The 19,619-nt window shown below is 39.6% G+C and overlaps 1 protein-coding gene across 1 annotated transcript in view; it reads right to left on the bottom strand.

Annotated features, from left to right (window-relative positions):
* Positions 1 to 5,942: 5,942 nt before the first annotated feature.
* LOC118006344 (tetratricopeptide repeat protein 23-like) overlaps positions 5,943 to 19,619 on the bottom strand; it is a 42,328-nt gene continuing 28,651 nt past the window's right edge. Inside the window, exons 9-11 of the mRNA XM_034998963.1 lie at positions 13,167 to 13,294; positions 12,696 to 12,845; positions 5,943 to 6,187 (exon numbers count right to left, since the gene is read on the bottom strand). Of these exons, the coding sequence (XP_034854854.1) occupies positions 6,101 to 6,187; positions 12,696 to 12,845; positions 13,167 to 13,294 (365 nt within the window). The 3' untranslated portion in view covers positions 5,943 to 6,100. The remainder of the gene's footprint in view (positions 6,188 to 12,695; positions 12,846 to 13,166; positions 13,295 to 19,619) is intronic.

Genomic DNA, 19,619 nt, shown 5'->3' with positions numbered 1-19,619 from the left:
GATTCTCCCTGCTGCTTCTGCTGGCTTCTACATCTTAAGACCCTCCAAAAGTAATACCGAAATAACTTTTTGGCATGCGGCTGTCCTAGAAACATTTAAAAATAACAAAAATGAAGTTGATGCACCATACTCTCATCCTTCCTATATGTCTGGATGACTAGCTGGAGTTGTAAAAGTAGCTAGTATTTATTGACTATTTATTTATTGAGCTAGTATTTATTTACCATAAGCCAGATACTGTGCTAAGTGCGTTATGTAAAAATCTCATTTGTTCTTCCTTACGTTTCCATATTATAGATACTATTCTACTCCTCATTAGAGGAAACTGAGGCTTAGGATAACTTGCCTAATGACACATAGAAAATGGCAGAGCCTGGATTCCACAGGCCCATCTGACTCTAAAGTCCATGACCTTGACTGTTACATTCTTGTAACCATTAGAACTGTCTAGTATTGGAAAGGGCCACTTTGACAGGTAATGAGTGAATTCCTGATTTGGAGAGGTGTTTAATCAGCTATCTGGATTACTGCAGTAATCTCAGAAATCTGTTCTACCAATATAGCTTGGTCTAATCACACTGGTGATTCTCTATTTGCCAGCATAGTGGCTTCTTATTAGTCCTCATTCTCTTATCATCATCATCATCATCCACCACCTCTAATTAGCACATACTCTGTCAGGCCTCTTTCTGAGCAGTTTTATTTACATTAATGTATTTAGTCACATTTTATAGATTTTTATAGGTAAGGGAACTGAGAAGTAAAGTGACTTACTTGTCCAGGGTCAGGCAACCAATAAATAACAGAGCTGGGATTATGGCCCAGGCATCTGACTGTAGTCCATTCTCTTAACACTACATTATATTGTCTCTTAATATTTGACACACATGCCATACTCTTTAAAAACTTATCTTTCTTATTATCACAGGTATAATACATATTTGTTGTAAAGAAAAAAAGTCAAATAGCACAAACATATAATACAGAAGTTGAAAGTCCCCCATAATCCTATGTCCAGAGATAATTACTGTTACCTTTACTAACTATGTATTTATATATATTTATTGGTTATACTACATATAATACTCATTAATATGTATTTTTCATGTTTTTACCCTTAATAATATATCTGCAGTATTTTTCTATAACTCTTCAAAGCTCCACTTCATGTTTTTGAATGACCATATTATATGATCATAAACATGGACCTCATTATATTGACCATAAACATGTACCGGTGTTTCTACTGGTGGACATTTGAGTTTTTCCTACTGTTTTGCTATCATTAAAAAAATCTAGGGGCACCTGGGTGGCTCAGTCGGTTAAGCCTGTGACTCTTGATTTTGGCTCAAGGCATGATCTTAGGTTCCTGAGATGGAGCACCGTGTCAGGCTCCCTGCTCAGCATGGAGTCTGCTTGTCCCTCTCTCTCTGCTCATCCCCCCCTCTCGCCCATGCTCTAAATAAATAAATAAATAAAATCTTAAAAATATAATCTACAAGGACAGAAGGCCCTCCTTCTGCATGACCCCCAAATAATACAATAATAGTAATTACAATAACTAACATTTCACAGCTTACTATGTGCCATACATTAAGTAAAGCACTTAAAATAGAGTGCTCTTATTATTCACATTTTTAAGATTATTTCTTTTCATTTTTTTAAGTCAACTCCACTCCCAACATGGGACTCAAACTCACAACCCCAAAATCAAGAGTCATATGCTCTGCCAACTGAGCCAGCCAGGCGCCTCTTCACAGTTTTTTCAGATGAAGAACGGAAGGCACAGGAAGTCTCACTGCAAATAGGAAAGCTCAAATTTAAGCCCTGTTTTGATTCCAAATCACATTGCATATATTATCTCTAAAATCAGTGTAAGTGTTCTCTCCGAGCCCTTTCATTTGACATATACATATTCCATGGGTTTCGTATCCATTCCCTTCACTTCAGAATCTATCTCCTTGAGCTCCTGGACCATTCAGCCTACTAGATATTGCCAAGTGGACGCATTGTGGGTACCTCAAACTTAACACATCCAAAATAGAAATTATCATCTTCCTCAGGCCCTCTAGACATCCTCCAGGATGATCTCCACTTGTCAACACTATTTCATTTAGTGGCACTGCCATTCATCCAATTGTCCAAGCTAGAAACTTCAAAGCCTCCTGTGACTCCTGCCTCCATCACACCTCCCATCTAATTGGTGCTAAGGTCTTTTTAGAATAGATCACAAATTGTTTCTCAATCCATCCTCTCCACCTTCCTCCTACTATGGCTTTAGATAATTAAGGCTCCCAATACCTCCCCCTTGGACTGTTGTATCTGCCTCCTAACTGATCTCCCTACTTCTAAAATCTCCCTAGGTCCCATCTATCCTTCCATTGAGTAAATGTTGTAGAGCCAATAATTGATTATGTCATATCTGGCTTAAATCCTTCTGACTACTAAATAAGTTCTAAACACCTTAGCATGGCACATAAAACATCACAAAACCTGACCCTAATTTATCTTTCCAAACTCATCTCCAGCATGTTCTTACTCGTGTACCTTAAAACACAACCACCCTCGGTCACTTGTATTTCCTCAGAAATATCAAATATCTCCATGCCACTGTGCTTTTGTTCCTGCTACCAGAAATGCCCTCCTCTGGCTTCTCTGCTACCTGCTGATATTTTATTTTCCTTTGAAGACCCAGCAACCTGCCCCCAGTGTACACACAGTTTCCACCCATATTTCAATGTATTACTTGTCCTCTTTGTTTACATTTCTATTAATGCTTTACTACAGACTCGTCACCTAGTCACGTGTGTCTGTTTTTCTGAAAGGACTCTATCTTAAACATATTAGTATTTTTAGTGCCTAGAAGGAGCTTGATATGTAAATAATTAAAACTGAAGTACATTTGTGATTTAGGTAAAAGTTTACTCCCAAATCTGAGATGTTCTGTGCCTTTTCAATAGACTAAAATCTTAACTTGAGGATTGCAATTACTATTTAAACTTAGAATTAACTCCTGCTTCAAGGGGCCATTTCTGCTTTCACTTCTTTGCAGAGGCTTTAAAAGCCAAGAATTTGGGCTCCTGGCAGTGAACATCCAGTGGATGTTGTCATGGGGTTTCCGGAGGAGGTGGGGTAGAAAGCACAAGAGCACATCGGAAAACTCGCAATGTTCCAGGCCACGTGGGATTGATTATTCCAGCGAGATGCTCAAGCAAAGAGAACAATTTTTGTACTGGGTTTTTTTTGACATCTGGGCTTTGGCAGCTACTCCTATGGCTTTGCTCAGCAGTTCTTGGGGAATGAGATATGGGCTTGTTTCAGTGGAAGAAAAACCTCTACTGATTCAACTTCTCCTACAGCAGAACCCTTCAAAAGACTCTTCCTCTTACATGGATTTTCTTGCCAGGTCCCGGTCTCACTGCCATTTACAGAGAGAGTCAGTCTCCATGCACCTAAAGAAATTCATACCACCTGGGGTCTGAATGAGGTTAGACCAACCCCTCCTCATTTCTTCTTCTCCTATGGTTCTTTTCAAACCACAGACAAGGAACAAGGAACAGTGAAAGACTGGAAGGAAAACCTCAGGCTACTGAGGAAGTAGATTCACTCCAGCTACTTTGAAATTTCTCTTGTTAAATACAAGCTGAGTGGAACTTTAGCTCCAGTTTTGAGGGAGAAGGGGGAGGGAAGGCTGTTTTGCAAATACTGACTGAGCATGTACTCTGCCAGGCACCGTCCTATGCATTATTTTATTTAAAACACACAACAACTTCATGTGGTATACTATTATCTGTATTTTAATGATGGAGAAACCAAGGTTCAAGGAGGTTAAATGATTTCCCCCAGGCCACTTACTTAGTACATGGCAGAGGCAGGTTAAGCTGACAGGGATGAATCCAGTAATATATACTCTTTACTCATTACTTGTAAAATAAAATAGTAATAGTTGCATGACATACAAAAGCTTCTCATTTAAACATTCAGACCTATTACCTCCAGCATCTCAGAAAGATTATCATTATTGTTATTATTATTATTATTCCAACATCCACTGAGCATTTAAGACCTGCCAGAATTTGATCTAAGTATGCTGTATAATACATAATCTTATTCTCAGAAAAACCACCTTTTGAGCAAGGTACTATTATTTTCTTAATAAATAAATAGAGGCCGAGAAAGCTTGAATAACTTTACCCAGGTCAGAGAGCTGAGGTTGGAGCCCAAGTTTTAAATCCAAAGAGTCTGCCTTCAGAGCGTAAGCTACACTGCCTACAAAGAGCACATTCTGGTGCTAGATTTCAAAATCCCAGCTCTGCCTCTTCCTGGGTAAATACCAGTCCTCATTTCTCCATATGTAAAACGCACCTCTGGAGACTTACCTGCTAACCAAGTGTCTCCATATGTATTCTCAAATTCATCAAAGTCAGAATCCTTATTCCATAGTAAAAAGAAGTGCATTTTTGAAATATGATAGATGTGGGTTCAAATCTTACTACACTTACCAGCTAGGTGATTTCAAACAAGATACTCAAACTTTCCATCACCTGAACATGGGAGATAAAAACACCTACCTAATAGGATTATTTATGGGTTAGAAATAGTATATATATATTTTACAATGCCAGGGGATTGGAAGGAGTTCTATAGTATACCTATGATTTTATTATGGGGACACCCAGGTGGCTCAGTCTTAAGCATCCGACTCTTGATTTCAGCTCAGGTCATGATCTCAGGGTTGTGAGATCAAGCCCCAAGTCAGGCTCTGTGCTGGGTGTGGAGCCCACTTGGGATTCTCTCTCTCCCTCTGCCCCTTCCCCCTCCTAAAAAAAAAAAAAATTATACTACATATATATATATATTTTGTTTTTCTGAAAGTTCATTTCTGAACTTTATATATTTAACTATATATATAACTATGTATTTTCTGAAAGTTCATTTCTGAAATGAACTATACATATATACACACATAACTATATATATACACATATATAGTTATGGTTCTTGACCAGGAAAATGTATTTGCATACCCATTAGCAGGTAGAGGACAAAGTTTCCCGTACACCATCCTCACATGGGCATTACTAGAGAGGCTAGAGAGCCCTTTTCTGGGTACTGATACAGCAGGACACAGTCTTCTATTGGGCCTCGTTGAGGTGTGGCTCTGACTCAGGTGGGTGGGGATAGGATGCACTGAATGTGTTCTCTCTGCTCATCTTGTCCCTCACCTGTCCAGCCTGGTGAGAAACGTACCCATTGTGAGCCACCTCTGGTAAACTACAGTCAGGGTCCTGACTCTCGCTCCATAACACTGCCCCTCCTTATTAGAGGGCTCTAAGGGAAAAGCACATGGCCTTTAGAGTCACACTTGCTTAGGCCCAAACCTCCAAGACTAAGTGAATTTAGGCACGTTCCTTTGCAGAACATTGGGCTCCCTTCCGTCAAATGAGAGCTATCATCCTAGGGATTTGTGAGGATTAAGTACTTCATGACTTCATGACTAGGATCTAGCTCAGTTATAGGCACTTACACCCAACAAATTTTAATCTGTCTTTGAAGAGAATAGCTCAAGGTCAACATCACTGTGAGATGAACAAAAAGCAATGATATGCCAAATAAAGAAAGGGACAAGTCTGCACAAAACACTCTTTTATTACTAACTCTGGAGATAATTAAATCCACCCCCTCCCCCGCCAAAATACTTGCCTTATATCGAAGGACCTAGATTTTGTATGTTCAGCAAGAAAAAACAAGTTTAATGTATTCGTTTACTTTGTATAAGTCCATATTGGATCTGTCACAAGTTGTCAGCTGAGATACTACCTTGTAAGATTTGGTTCCAATGCTCAGCATTGAAAGAGATCTTATAAATACTAAGTATTACTGCAGCAGACCCCCATAACATTGGTTTCTGAGGCACTACTAGAAATCAACTAGTTACTTCCAAAGGATTTGGCCAAATCCATAGTATAGGTTGGCATTCTGCCTTACTAGCAAGAATAACAAAGGTGATCACCGTTGGTGAATGAATCTGGGCAAGGCCATGTTATCCACATATCCACATATCCACACAGATGACATGGTTGATGATCAGAGCCAGAACTCACCTCTGCAATAGGTTAAGGAGGTCTCTTGTGTCTCTGCTTTTACTGTGCTCGCTTCCATATAAAAGGATTTGAATCATCAGACACTATAGATAAGTTGAGAAACACAGCAGGTTAAAGAGAATCAGATGGCAAGCAGCTTCATAATAAACCAAACTCAGGAGAGCACTAGTGGAATGGAGCTATCATGAGTTTACATTTCAAATTTCTGCACTGCATCTCCTCCTGGTTCCCAGCCACGGAGGACAAGGAGCCTGAACTGAAGGCTCTGAACACTCCCATGTTCTATGTGTATCATTCCCCTTCACTGCACCTACCACTGCCCTATGTGGCTACAGATCCCCAAAGTAACAGGGCCAAAACATGGCTGCAATAGTGGTTTCCATGAAGATTTTCCAAATAGCTATGACCAAATGGATGGACATAAATGAAATCTGTGTGTGGGTCCTAAATTTGCAGTTCATTCTCATGCTGTATCACTTTACTCTTAGGCAATTTTCCATTTACAATTTTATTGCTGACCTCTCGTTCCAATCAAGATGGAATAATAGGGATCAGATTTACCCTTGCACTTGAAACAGCCAGTAAAAGAAAAAGTAAACAAAATATATGAAACTATCTTCAAGACACTGAACATCAGCCAACAAAGAACAGTGGTCCCTAAGAGAGGGCAACAAGTGAGATAAATCCTATGACTGCCCCCAGATTATTGCTTTGAGAGCATTTCCAGGCCATGATGCAGGGAAAGGAACAAAGTGAAGCTCAGCAGACTCCCCGAATTGAGGATAAGGAGCTGGGAGTCCCAGGAGGCTCTCAGAGCAGAGTAAAAAAGAGACAGCTGCATAGAAAAAGATCCAGGAATATTTGCAGTGGGTCCCCTTTAAATATTCAGCAGAGTATTGATTAGCACATCTAAAGCTGGGGAAAGAATCAGCTGACGGGGCTGGAGGGAACAGGGCTAGGTATAGTGCTTATTCCAACCAGCCAATCTGGAAAGCCTCATTTTTCATGGACCTTTGGGTGGTGTACTCAGAAGGCTTTTGCCTCAGTAATGGGGGAAATTTAGCCTTTGACTAAATGTTGCTCTAGTCTCATCTACTGAATCTTAAAAAGCAAGACCTAAAAGGACCAAACTATAACTGACTTCCAGAAAAAGTTCAAAAATACTTATAGGAATACAAAAATATCCAGCACCCAATAAGGTAAAATATACAAAGATAGCAAGGCATGTGTGATCCATATGAGAAAAATCAATCCCAAACTGATATAGATGTTAGAATTAGCAGAGAAGTATATTAAAACTGTTATTGTAACTTTAATCATGTATTAAAAAAATTAAGTGAGGACATGAAAAACACATTTTTTTAAAAGACCTAAATCAAACTTCTGGAGATGAAAATGTCTGAAAGGAACAATACACTGGATGGGACTAAGAGTTTGACATTGAAGAAAAAAAACCAGTGAACTTGAAGGCACAGGAATAGGAAGTATCCATAAAAAAAAATCAGGGATTATAGCAGTAGGTACAGAAAAATAATTTTTATAATACCCAATACCCAAGCTTATAAAATCCAACATCTATTCCTGATTTAAAAACAAAAATTCCTTAGCAAACCAGGAGTAGAAGGGAATCTCCTCACCCTAAGAAGGTATCTATAAAAAAATCTACAGCTAACATCAAATCTAATTGATTAAAGACTAAATTATTTTCCCCTGCAAACAGGAATTAGACCAGGTTGCCTGTTCTCACCACTTCTATTCAACATTGTATTAGATGTTCTAGCCAATGTGATAAGAAATAAAAGGCATCAATCAGAATGAAAGAAGTAAAGCTTTATTTGTAGATGACATGATCATCTATGTAGAAAATCTGATGAATCTATAAACAGCTACTAGAAAAGTGAGTTTAGCAAATTTATGGGACACAAAATTATTATATTAAAAAAATCCCTTGTATTTCTATATACTAGCATCAACAATCAGAAATTGAAATTCATATGACACATTTAAAATACCATCAAAATATGAAGTCAGTATGAATAAAACTAAGAAAAGATGCACTAGATATGTACATTGAAAACTATAAAAAGTATTATTGGGAGAAAGTAAAGATCATCTACACAAATGGAGGAACACCATGTGCTCATGGGTAAGAAGCACAAGATTGTTAAAATGTTAATTCTCCCCAAGCTGATCTATACATTCAATGTAATCTCAATCTAAATCCCAGCACGTGTTTTTGGAGAAATTGATACAGTGATTCTAAAATTCCTGTGGAAATGCAAAGAACCTAGAATACTCAGAACAACACTGAAAAAGAAGAACAAAGGTGAAAAACTAACACTACCTGATTTCAAGACCTGTTTTAAAGCTACAATAATCAAGACAGCATGTTATTGGCATCAAGATAGAAAAACAGAGGGTGCCTGGCTGCCTCAGTTGGTAAAGCATGTGACTCTTAATCTCAGGAGCATGAATTCAAGCCCCACATTGGGTGTGGAGCCTAGTTTTAAGAAAAGATAGAAAAACAGATCAGTGGAATAGAGAAGAATCCATAAATAAATCCACATCCACACACACACACACTGATTTTTGACAAAGGTGCAAAGATAATTCAGTAGAGAAAAGAATGTCTTTTCAAAAAATGGTGCTAGAACAACCAGATATCCATATGCAAAATTAATTAATTAATTAAACTGAGATCCAGTCCTAGTACCATATAGGAAAACTGACTCGAGTGGATCTAGACCTAAATGTTAAACCTAAAACTACCAAAAATCTAAAAGAAAACACAAGAGAAAAATCTTTGTGGCTTTGGTTAGGCAAAGATTTCTTAGATAAAACATCAAAAGCACAATCCATAAAAGAACAAATTGATAAACTGGACTTCATTAAATTTTAAAACTTCTGCTCTTCACAAGACATTTGTTAAGAAAATGAAAAGGCAAACTGCAGACCAAGAGAGAATACTTCCAAATCATATATTTGTTAAAGAACTTGTATCTAAAGGTGCCTGGGTGGCTCAGCTGGTTAAGCGTCTGCTCTCAGCTCAGGTCATGATCCCAGGGTCCTGGGATGGAGCCCTGCATCGAGCTTTTTGCTCTGAGGGGAGCCTGCTTCTCCCTCCCCCTCTGCTGCTTCCCCTGCTTATGCTTTCTCTGTCAAATAAGTAAATAAAATCTTTTTTTAAAAAATAAAGAACTTGTATCTAGAATATATGAAGAACTTTCATTTTTTTCACTTTATAGCATCATTTATGGCATGAACTAGGAACATGTGTTTATACAAACACCCAACAATTGGACACCGGCAACTTTACAATTATCTTAAAGGAGTCATATACAAGTCCACAGGCACCATACACACCGCGGTTAGGATATATGAAGAACTTCTAAAAGAATCATAAGAAAGCAAACAACTAATGAAAAATGAGCAAAAGATTTGGATCAACACTTCACCCAAGAAGATAAAATGAGAAATAAGGGCAAGGAAAGATGCTCAAGATAAATACAAATGAAAACCACAATGAGGGGCGCCTGGGTGGCTCAGTAGGTTGAGCATCTGACTTGTGATTTTAGTTCAGGTCATGACCTCATGGGTTGTGATACTGAGCCCTGTCTGGACTCCACATTCAGTGGGGAGTCTGCTTGTAATTCTCTCTCTTTCTCTCTCTCTGCCCCTCCCCCCACTTGTGATCTCTCTATCTCTCTCACTCTAAAAGAAAGAAAGAAAGACAGGAACGAAGGAAGGGAAAGAAGGAAGGAAGGAAGGAAGGAAGGAAGGAAGGAAGGAAGGAAGGAAGGAAGGAAGGAAGGAAGGAAGGAAGGAAGGAAGGAAGGAAGTCTTAAAAACCACATACAATGAGATACCGCTACATACCTATTAGGGTGGCTACAATGAAAAGCCCTGGCCACACCAGCTACTGGCAAGGATGTGGAGGAACTGAATTCTCAGACCCTGCTGGTGGGAATATAGAACATGATGCAACCATTTTCCAAAATTTTGGCAGTTTCTTATAAAGGTAAACATACACCTATCATATTACATAGTGCTACCATTTCACTCCTAAGGATTGACCCAAGAGAAGAAAGTATATATCCATACAAAGACTTGTGCATGAGCACTCACAGCAGCTTTATCAATGATAAACCCAAACTGGAAACGGTCAAATGTTCATCATCAGGTGAATGGATAAAAAAAATCATGGTGTCCATGTAATGTAACATTCAGCAATAAAAGTAAACCATGATACACACAATAATATGGATAAGTCCCAAAATAATTATGCTGAAAGAATGATTCAAAAATGTGTAACTATAGGATTCTACTTATATAAAGTTTTTGAAAATGCTAATGTATCTTTAGTGACAAAGCAAACCAGTTATTGCCTGGGGGTGGGGGTGGGGGTGGGGGAGGGGTGGGATTGATTAATTACAAAGGGGACTGGGGAAACTTTTGGGGGTGACCGATATATTCATGACCTTGATTGTGGCAACGGTTTCACAGGTCAAGATATCAAAACTGATCAAACTGTGCACCTCAAAATGTGTGCAGTTTATTGTATGCAAATAAAAATTATTCCATCACAAGGTTATAATTTTTAAGGTTTGTCTTTTCTTTATCTTCTCACCTCCACCCTACTGCATTTAACTTTGACTCCTTTTACATGAACATTGGACTGCCCAAGAAAAAAAGTCAGCCCAAAGTGTCACTCTCTTTATGCTCTATTCTGTCTGCCAAAGGGGTTTCCTCACAGCATCAACTTTTGCTGAGGTCTCTCGCCTTCGTTTTAGCTCCAGGAGTAGTTGCCAACCCCCAGAAGAGCATCTATTAACATCCGCTAATTCAGAAACCTCATGGCCAGCATCCCACTTATAGCAGATCCCCAGCATTGAGGAAGGAGTTCAAAGCTCAAAACAAGAGCCATACTGTCAGCATGCCCTTCTACACCTCCCCGCCTTTCTGGGCTGGGACCCTGAAGTAGGGCCTAAAGCCCTCAGGATAAAAGCCGATAACCAAGATGCAGCCCCCACCTACCTTACAGAATCCTAAATCCCCACGTTGACTCCCTATTCCAAATGGAGGAGGTGGCTATGGCTTCAGACAGCCACTAGCAAGTAATATCTAGAACGGGCTCTCCTTTCGTCTTGTGTAGAATATGGTAAGCCCTTATAACATGTATGCTGGGGCGGGTTTGTTTGTTTGTTTTCAGAAAAGTTGTTTTCAATGATTTCTTTGATTACTGTTTCTCTTCCAAGTATTATCGTTCTTTAGGTGAATCTCTACTCTGCCCTCCATAGCGACTTTCTCATTATCTCTCTCTCTCTTCTCTCTGCATTCTAGGACAGATTTTCGAGTCTGTCATATAAATCTCTGATCCTTTAAATGGGCAGGGTATGACATCTCTAGAAGTATTAAAAATACAGATTCTAGACACACCTCGTAGAACTTGTGATTTAAATGTTTGAGGTGAGGCTCAGGACTCTGTTTTTTGTTAGTCTGTTTCATTTTTGTTTTGATTTTTATTGACATCGCTGCAATTTTAGATTTGGGAAATCTCACCATCACTGTGACATGTTAAGACAGTCTTCCCTATTTTCCATGTAGATTTGAATTCTATTGGATTTGTTGTTCCCTTGAAATCCCTTATTTCACTCTTAAATCTCATCTCATCTTTTGGCTTCAGACTGTCATCCTTTCATTGTAAAATTTTCTCTCCTTATAGGTTTCTCTGCTCCCATCCCTATGTTCATGTTTCCCTCAAAGATACTCTTCTGGTCCCTGCAACTTATTTTCTTAAGGTTTTCTTTTTCTCAGAATCTTCAAAATGAGGCCCCCCCTTTCTCCTGTTATTCACTGTCTTCATAACTTATTTTCTGATTCTGTTTAGTTAACCTGAAATGAGATAAAAATCTCTCCAGACATGATGTTTGCCAATGTACATGTACGGATTGCTTGGGACTCCACTCTCCTCACATGAGTACTGATTGGTCTTTACCAACTCTTCCTCTGACCTTGAACAAATTTAGATTTTATGTAGAGACATCCCTACTGATCTATCATGTCTTTAGCCTTGGTCTGTCAGTATGCTGACTAGCTGAACAACTGTTTGGTCATACCTCTTGCCAGATCCTACTACAAGATATGAACATCCAGGGACCTCTGAGCCCCCTGGAAGAGGAATTGGTACTTGGGTAAGAATGGTTTATAAAAGGTGTTCCTGATTCCTGATTCCTTGGGTGCTTTCCTGATATTTGGCCACTGCCAGACCCAGATTCTAACATTGGGGTGTTACTCTTTTAAGACTCTGGTCCAGGCATTCACACAACAAAACTTTCTGTATCATGTTCTCCTTTAGCACATCTAAGAAAGTGAATTTTCGCTTTACTTAAAAAATAAAAAGGAATAGAGAAGGAAGGAAAAAAGAAGAAGGAAGGAAAGAAAGAGAGAGAGGTGAAAGGAAGCAGAAGGAAGGGGAGGGGTGGGAAAGAAAGGGAAAATAAACACACACACACACACACACACACACATGCATCACTCCTCACATTGTGCTTACAGGCCCGGGAGAAAATGTAAAAAGCAGCCAGCATTCACCTTCCTCAACAGCTGAATTGCCTTCCTGAACTCTCCTTTGGCAAAGCAGATCCTGCCCATGTTGTAAAAAGTTTCGGCCACCTTTTCACTACAGTCACCATAGCTGATGACCTGAGACCTCAGGGCGGCCTTTAGCAGTCTGTAAGCCTCCTAGGGAATTAAAGAAAAGTGTATTATAATCCTCTGGGCAATTCTGAAGGAGTATGCCAGTTCTAATCCATTAACTCTACGGAAGAGGCATTCTACGTCACACTGACGTAACCCACCTGGACCAGGCGGTTGTGACATGTCACCTAAGTAATCTGTTTCTGTGAAGAGGTAACATTCCAAGCTTATGTTTAATAATAATAGTTAATTCATGCATGACTACTCTCTGAGAGAGGAACTATTATTATATTTATTTTACAGATGAAGGAATGGATCTTGCCCAAGATCACACTGTCTCTTGTTGATTTACCTATTCAGATTTACCTGTTTTTCCCCATTTTGGACAAGCCATTTGCAGAATTCTTCAATGGTCGTCAGTGTTTCATAATCTGTTGGGCCCAATGTTGCTTGATACGCATTGATACTTTTTATAAAATATATCTCAACAGCATCTGCAAAAAAAAGGGGGAACATTTAAGGCAGGCCGCTAGCCTTTACAAGTAGCTAATACAGCTTTGGCTCAGTTAGACATTTCATACTTAAAGTCATTGCCTGTTCTCATTCCGGGTCTCATAAGGACCCTCAGAAAGTCTGAGATATAATTTGATGGCATCAGTTGACGTAATTTTATTCTGTTGATGAAAGGTATGGATTTTTCTGTAGGAAAAGAAAGCCATGCCTGAACAGCCTATCCTAAGACCCCCAAATAACTACCATATTAAACTCCCAAGGGCAATGAAAGACTATATATTTAGCTAAATTAAACTCTGATAGAGAGTATTGTTTACCGGGATTCCTGCCGGGGGCGTGTGTGTGTATGTGTGTGTGTGTGTGTGTGTATGTAGAGGGAGAATTTTAGTTTCAAAAGTATTTTAAATAGAGTTGTTATTTAAAAATTTACTTTTAACTTGTCTTTTATTCCAAACATAATAGATGTTTATGTAATCAGTCTAGAAAATGCAATAGAAGCAAAAAGAAAGGGACAATTACCTCCACGCACACTACTCAGAAACAGGCACTGTTAACATTTTTTACCACTGTATTAAGGTATAATTGGCATACCACACATTCAACTATTGTAATTACACAGTCTGATGAAGTTTTAGTAAATTTATAGTTATGTAATCATGATCAAGATCCAGTTTTAGAAGATATCCATCACGCCCAAAATGTTTCTCCATGGCTGGTTGCAAGCAATGCCTACTCTCATCCTGTCTGAGGCAATCACTGATCTTTGTTCTAGCTCTGTTTTTGCCTCTTCTAGAAATTTCATATAATTGGATTCATACAGCATGTAGTCTTTTGTGATTCTTTCAAAATGCATCATGCTGTTTTTGAGATTCATCTATGTTCTTGCATGAATTAGTACTTTATTCCTCCTTCTGCTGAGTAGATACACGTTTTGTTTACCATTCACAAGTTGATGAGTATTTGTGTTCATGTATACAGTCTATTATCCAGGTATCAGTTCCAGTTCTCTTCATTCCTTTCTGTGGATTTGAGTTACCATGTGCTCCCATTTTCTTTCAGCCCAAGGGCTTCCTTCAGTATTAATTTTAGGTCAAGAATGCTACCAACAAATCTTGTTTATCAGGGAATGTCGATCTCACCTTCATTTTCTTTTCATTTTTAAAAGTATTATTTATTTAGGCAATCTCTATACCCATGTGGGGCTTGAACTCACAACCCCGAGATCAAGAGTCACATGCTCTCCCGACTGAGCCAGTTAGACGCCCCTCACCTTCATTTTCAAAGGGTAGTTTTCCTGAATATATAGTTTTTAGTTGAATTTTATTCCAATATTTTGAGTATGTTTTTCCATTACCTTCTAGCCTCTGTTATTCTGATGAAAAATCAGCCATTAATCATATTGTTGTTTCCCTGTACAAAGCTGTTTTTCCACTGCTGCTTTCAAGGTTTCTTTTTTTTATTCAGCAATTTGACTATGTGCCTATTTGTGGTTCTCTTTGTGCTTATCTTACTTGGCATTGAGAATTCTGGATCTGTAGATAACAACCTTGGGAAATTCAGGGCCATTAGTTCTTTAGATAATTTGCTGCCTCATTCTGTCTTCTGCCCTTCTGGAGCTCCTATTACATGTATGTTGATACACCAGGCATTGTCCCACAGATCTCTTATGCTTTGTTCATTTTTCTTCAATACCTTTTTTCTCTGCTCTTTGGAGATCATCTCTAGTGCCGTACCTTTGAGCTATCTCATTCTCTCCTCTGCCATCTTGAATCTGATGTTGAGACCATTTAATGAATTTTCATTCAGTTACTGTATATTACAACTCTAGAATTTCCATTTGGCTGTTTTTTTCTTAAACAGTTTATATTTCTCTATTGAGACTTCCTATTTTCATTGTATTTTCTTTTAATTCTTTGGACAGTTTCCTTTAATCCTGTGAAGATATTTATGATCGGTGCTCTGAAGTCTTTGCTAAATCCAACATGTAGCCTACTTAGCATCAATATCTATTGACTTCTGAGTAAAAGCCATGGGTTGTTTCTTTGTATGTTTCTCTTTTGTTGAAAACTGTATATTTTAGACATTATATAGTAGCAACAACAGATTCTGATATATTTTTGTGAGTTTTTGTTTTATTTTAGTGAATTGCCTAGACTTAAACTACAGAGTCTATCTCCTCCTATGTTGTCTGAATGTTAATGTCTTTGCTCAGGTTTTTTTATTTCTTTAGACTTTCTTTTTTCTTTTCTTTTTTTAAAGATTTTATTTATTTATTTGACAGAGAGACACAGAGAGAGAGAGGGAACACAAGCAGGGGGAGTGGGAGAGGGAGAAGCAGGCTTCCCACGGAGCAGGGAGCCCGATGTGGGGCTCGATCCCAGGACCCCGGGATCATGACCCAAGCCGAAGGCAGACGCTTAACGACTGAGCCACCCAGGCGCCCCTAGACTTTATTTTTCAAGGCAGTTTTGTATTCACAGAAAAACTAAGTGGTAGGTACAGAGATTTCCCATACAACCTTGTCCACATACAGCATTTGTGATGGCTAATTTTAAGTGTCAACTAAACTGGGCTAAGGGATGCCCAGACAGCTGCTAAAACAATTTCTGGGTGTTTCTGGAAAAGATGAACAATTGAATCAGTATACCAAGTAAAGAGCTTTCCTCACCAAGTTCAAAAAAAAAAAAAAAAGGCAAAGGAAGGCGAATTTTCTTCTTGAGCTGGAAATCCATCTTCTGCCCTCAAATATTGAAGCTCCTGGTTCTTGGGCCTTTGGACTCTGAGACTTACCAGTAGTCCCCTCACTCCTATTGGTTATATTTCTCTGGATAACCCTGACTAATACAGATTTTGATACCAGGAGTGAGCTTGACAACAAGGACTTCTTTTTGCCAGAGCCATGGCTGAGGACCCAATCAGCCAGCAGACAGCAACACTGAGCCCCTGATTTGGCACCATTACCTGGGGTGATTAGCCAGCTACCTGGTAGCAAGCTGATTACACTGAACCATTTTTTCATGGAAAAGGCAGCATTTTGTCCTTAAGTGGAATAGATATCTACTCTGGATATAAATTTGCCTTCCCTGCATGCAATGCTTCTACCAAAACTACCATCCATAACCTACAGAATGCCTCATCCACCATCATGGTATTCCACACAGCATTGCTTTGGATCAAGGAACTCACTTCACAGCCAAAGTATAGTAATGAGCCCATGCTCATGGAATTCCCTGGTCTTACCATGTTCCCCACCGTACTGAAGCAGCTGGCTTGATAGAATGGTGGAATGGTCTTTTGAAGACAGTTAGAGTGCCTGCTAGGGAGCGATACTTTGTTAAGGCTCGAGTTCTCCAGAAGGCTGTATATACTCTGGATCAGCACCCAACATATGGTGTTATTCCTCCAATAGCCAGGATTCACAGGTCTAGACATCAAGGGGTGGAAATATAAGTAGTACCACTCACTACTAGTGACCCACCAGCACAATTTTTGCTTCCTGTTCCCACAACTTGATTCTCTACTGGCCTAGAGGTCTTAGTTCCAGAGGGAGGAAGGCTTCCCCCAGGAGATACAACAATGATTCCACTGAACTGGAAGTGAAGACTGCCAGCTGGCCTCTTTGGGCTCCTCATGCCCTGAATCAAGGAAAAGGAGTTCCTATGACTGAGTCTGACTACTAAGGAGAAACTGAACCACTACTCTGCAGCAGAGGTAAGAAAACACCTGTTTGCAACACAGGAGATTCCATCTAGTAGTTCTAAGATGGCGTCTCATATATTACTATGCCCTGTGATTAATGTCAATGGAACATTACAACATCCCAATCCAGGCAGGATTAGTAATGGCCCAGAACCTTCAGGAATGAAGGTTTTGGTCATCCCACAAGGTAAAGAACAATTACCAGGTGAGGTGTTTGTTAAAGGCAATGGGAACCCAGAATGGGTAGTAGGAAAAGGTAGTTTAGAGCAGTTACAACCACATGACCACTTACAGAACTGAGGACTGTAACTGTCATGAGTATTTCCTCATTTTGTTATGAATACGCTTGTCGTGTACATATGCACATATTAAGCAAATATCTTATTTTTCTTCTTTTATTCCCTTTTCATGTAACAGAAGACATATTGATGTTATATCAGTATTTAAGTATTGTTAATTTTACATCCTAGTTTTCAAGTTATGGGATATCAGAAGAGTAAACATCATTGAAGGACTTTATCTCTTCCAGGAAAGGGACTAGTACATTTCCAGTCATACCCAGGGTAGTTATGCCATATTAGGCACAATTATATCTCTATTTGGAGATTAAGTATGTTTGAGGAGATGCATGTAAGGATCAAGTTGACAAGGAGTGGACTTGTCATGCTGAATTTTGTGTCAACTTGACTGTGCTAAGGGATGCCCAAATAGCTGATAAAACATTATTTCTAGAGTGTATCTGTGAGGGTGTCTCCAAGAGAAATTAGCATCTGAATCAGTAGACCGAGTAAAGAAGATCTGCTCTCACCAGTGTGAGTGGGCATCATTCCATCCATTGAGGGCTCAAAGAGAATTAAAAAAAAAAAGAAGAAGAAGAAGGGTGAAGTCTCTTTCACTAATCTTGAGCTGGGACGTCTATCTCCTGCCCTTGGACATCACACAGTTGTTTTAAATTCCCAGTCTGAGCATTCAAATATCCCTACTATATCTGAGTCTTGTCTCTTCAAAAACGGTGTGGTTTTTTAGGTTTGTTTTTTTGTTTGTTTTGGGGGTTTCTTTTGTTTTGTTTTTGCCTTTTACTTAAAATTGTTCTTGATAGGTGGACACGATGTGCTGGGTAAAATAAACTTTAAATAGGCCTCTAGTAATTGGTGGTAAGAGGTGGGGCTTGGGGGGAGAAAGCATTCTGTAGTCCTATGATTAGCTCTCCGTGTTTTGGTGAGCCTGTGCTTCTGCCTTGTGAACCTCACGAGTGCCTCTTGGTCCCTTTCTCCTTTAGGTGGGACAGGATGGCTAGAGTGGGCTGAAGTTGGGTATTTTCTTCCCCCAGGCTGGTTAGGCTCTGAAAAAAACCCCAGTAGCTTAGGCTCTGGTAAAATAGTGTCTTGAGGACAGACCTTGTTTAGCAGCAAGCTCTGGCATATTTTTAATTGGATATTTTCCCCCTCTCCCTGCTGGAAGCAAGGGGGCATTTTTCTCCATTTTCACTTTGAGAACCTGGTCAAGTTCCTGGAGGTAAATTTCATAAAACTGTGGAAACCCCCCCTATGACTGGGTACTTGGAATTTTTAACTCTCTGTCTTGCCCACACCTGGCTTCCAGAAATGTATCAGTTACCGGTCAGGTATTCCTACCCAGTACTGGTTCCTGTTGAGAGAGGTATCTGCTCAGGCAAACTGTGGTTCTCTGGATTCATCTGTCTCTCCAGTGTCAGGGGCAGTGGTTTGCCCTGTGACCTCACTTCTCTGCCAGATCTAAGAAGAGTGGTTGAGTTTCCAGTTTGTTCAGCTTTTTACTTATTGTTAGGATGCAGTGACAACTTCCAAGCTCCTACATGCCAGACTAGAGACCTAAGTCTTTGCTTGTGTTTTAACGTTTATTTTTCAAAATTTTGGTCTGGATTCCTGGGATTACCCCTCTGCCTGCATAGCTTAGTGTTGACCCAAGTGACTGACTTAGAAAGAGGTTGTCTTCCATCGTCTATCGATTGATCTGTATGTAGATGGGGGTGTGCATTCAAACTCTGCTGCATTTCAAGTCTCCTTTGCTTATTATTTTCCACATCTTCCCTGCACATGTATGTCATTTCCCAGCAGGCTGGGGGCTTATGTGGCCTTTTCTTGGCTCTCTCATTTCCAGGTTCTTCCTGTTAACATTTCTGAGCGGCCTCGAACTCCTACAAACCAGCACAGCAACTTCAGGCTACCAAATACGCAGGTTTTCCCTCATTTTTTTTGAGGTTGCCACTTTTACCTGATGCATCTGTGGGGTTTTGCCCCTTGCTCTGAATGGAGTCTGATGCCTCTGCCACAAAGCTGCTGGTTCTCTCAGCCCCATTCTGATAAAATTGCTCTTCTCGTGGACTGAGCTGGGGCCGTGAGTGGGTAGGAGCAGCCTCAGGCCAAAAGGCCAAGAGGACTCTCTCTTTACCCAAGACTCTAGCAGTTTTTCAAGAATGCTTTGCAATTTGTTGTCTGCTTATTTATTTCCAGTGCCCTCAAATGATTGTTTTTGACCATTTTATTTAATTTGTGTGTGTGTGTGTGTGTGTGTGTGTGTTGAAAGGATCCACAGACCTCTTCACAAACGCCAAGCTGGAAGTCTCTA

This window comes from Mirounga leonina, unplaced genomic scaffold (assembly GCF_011800145.1).
Source record: "Mirounga leonina isolate KUSES-001 unplaced genomic scaffold, KU_Mleo_1.0 Mir_96, whole genome shotgun sequence".
NCBI classification, from domain to species: domain Eukaryota; kingdom Metazoa; phylum Chordata; class Mammalia; order Carnivora; family Phocidae; genus Mirounga; species Mirounga leonina.
The sequence above is the reverse complement of the archived record's forward strand: the minus strand, read 5'-3'. Positions and strand labels throughout refer to the sequence as shown.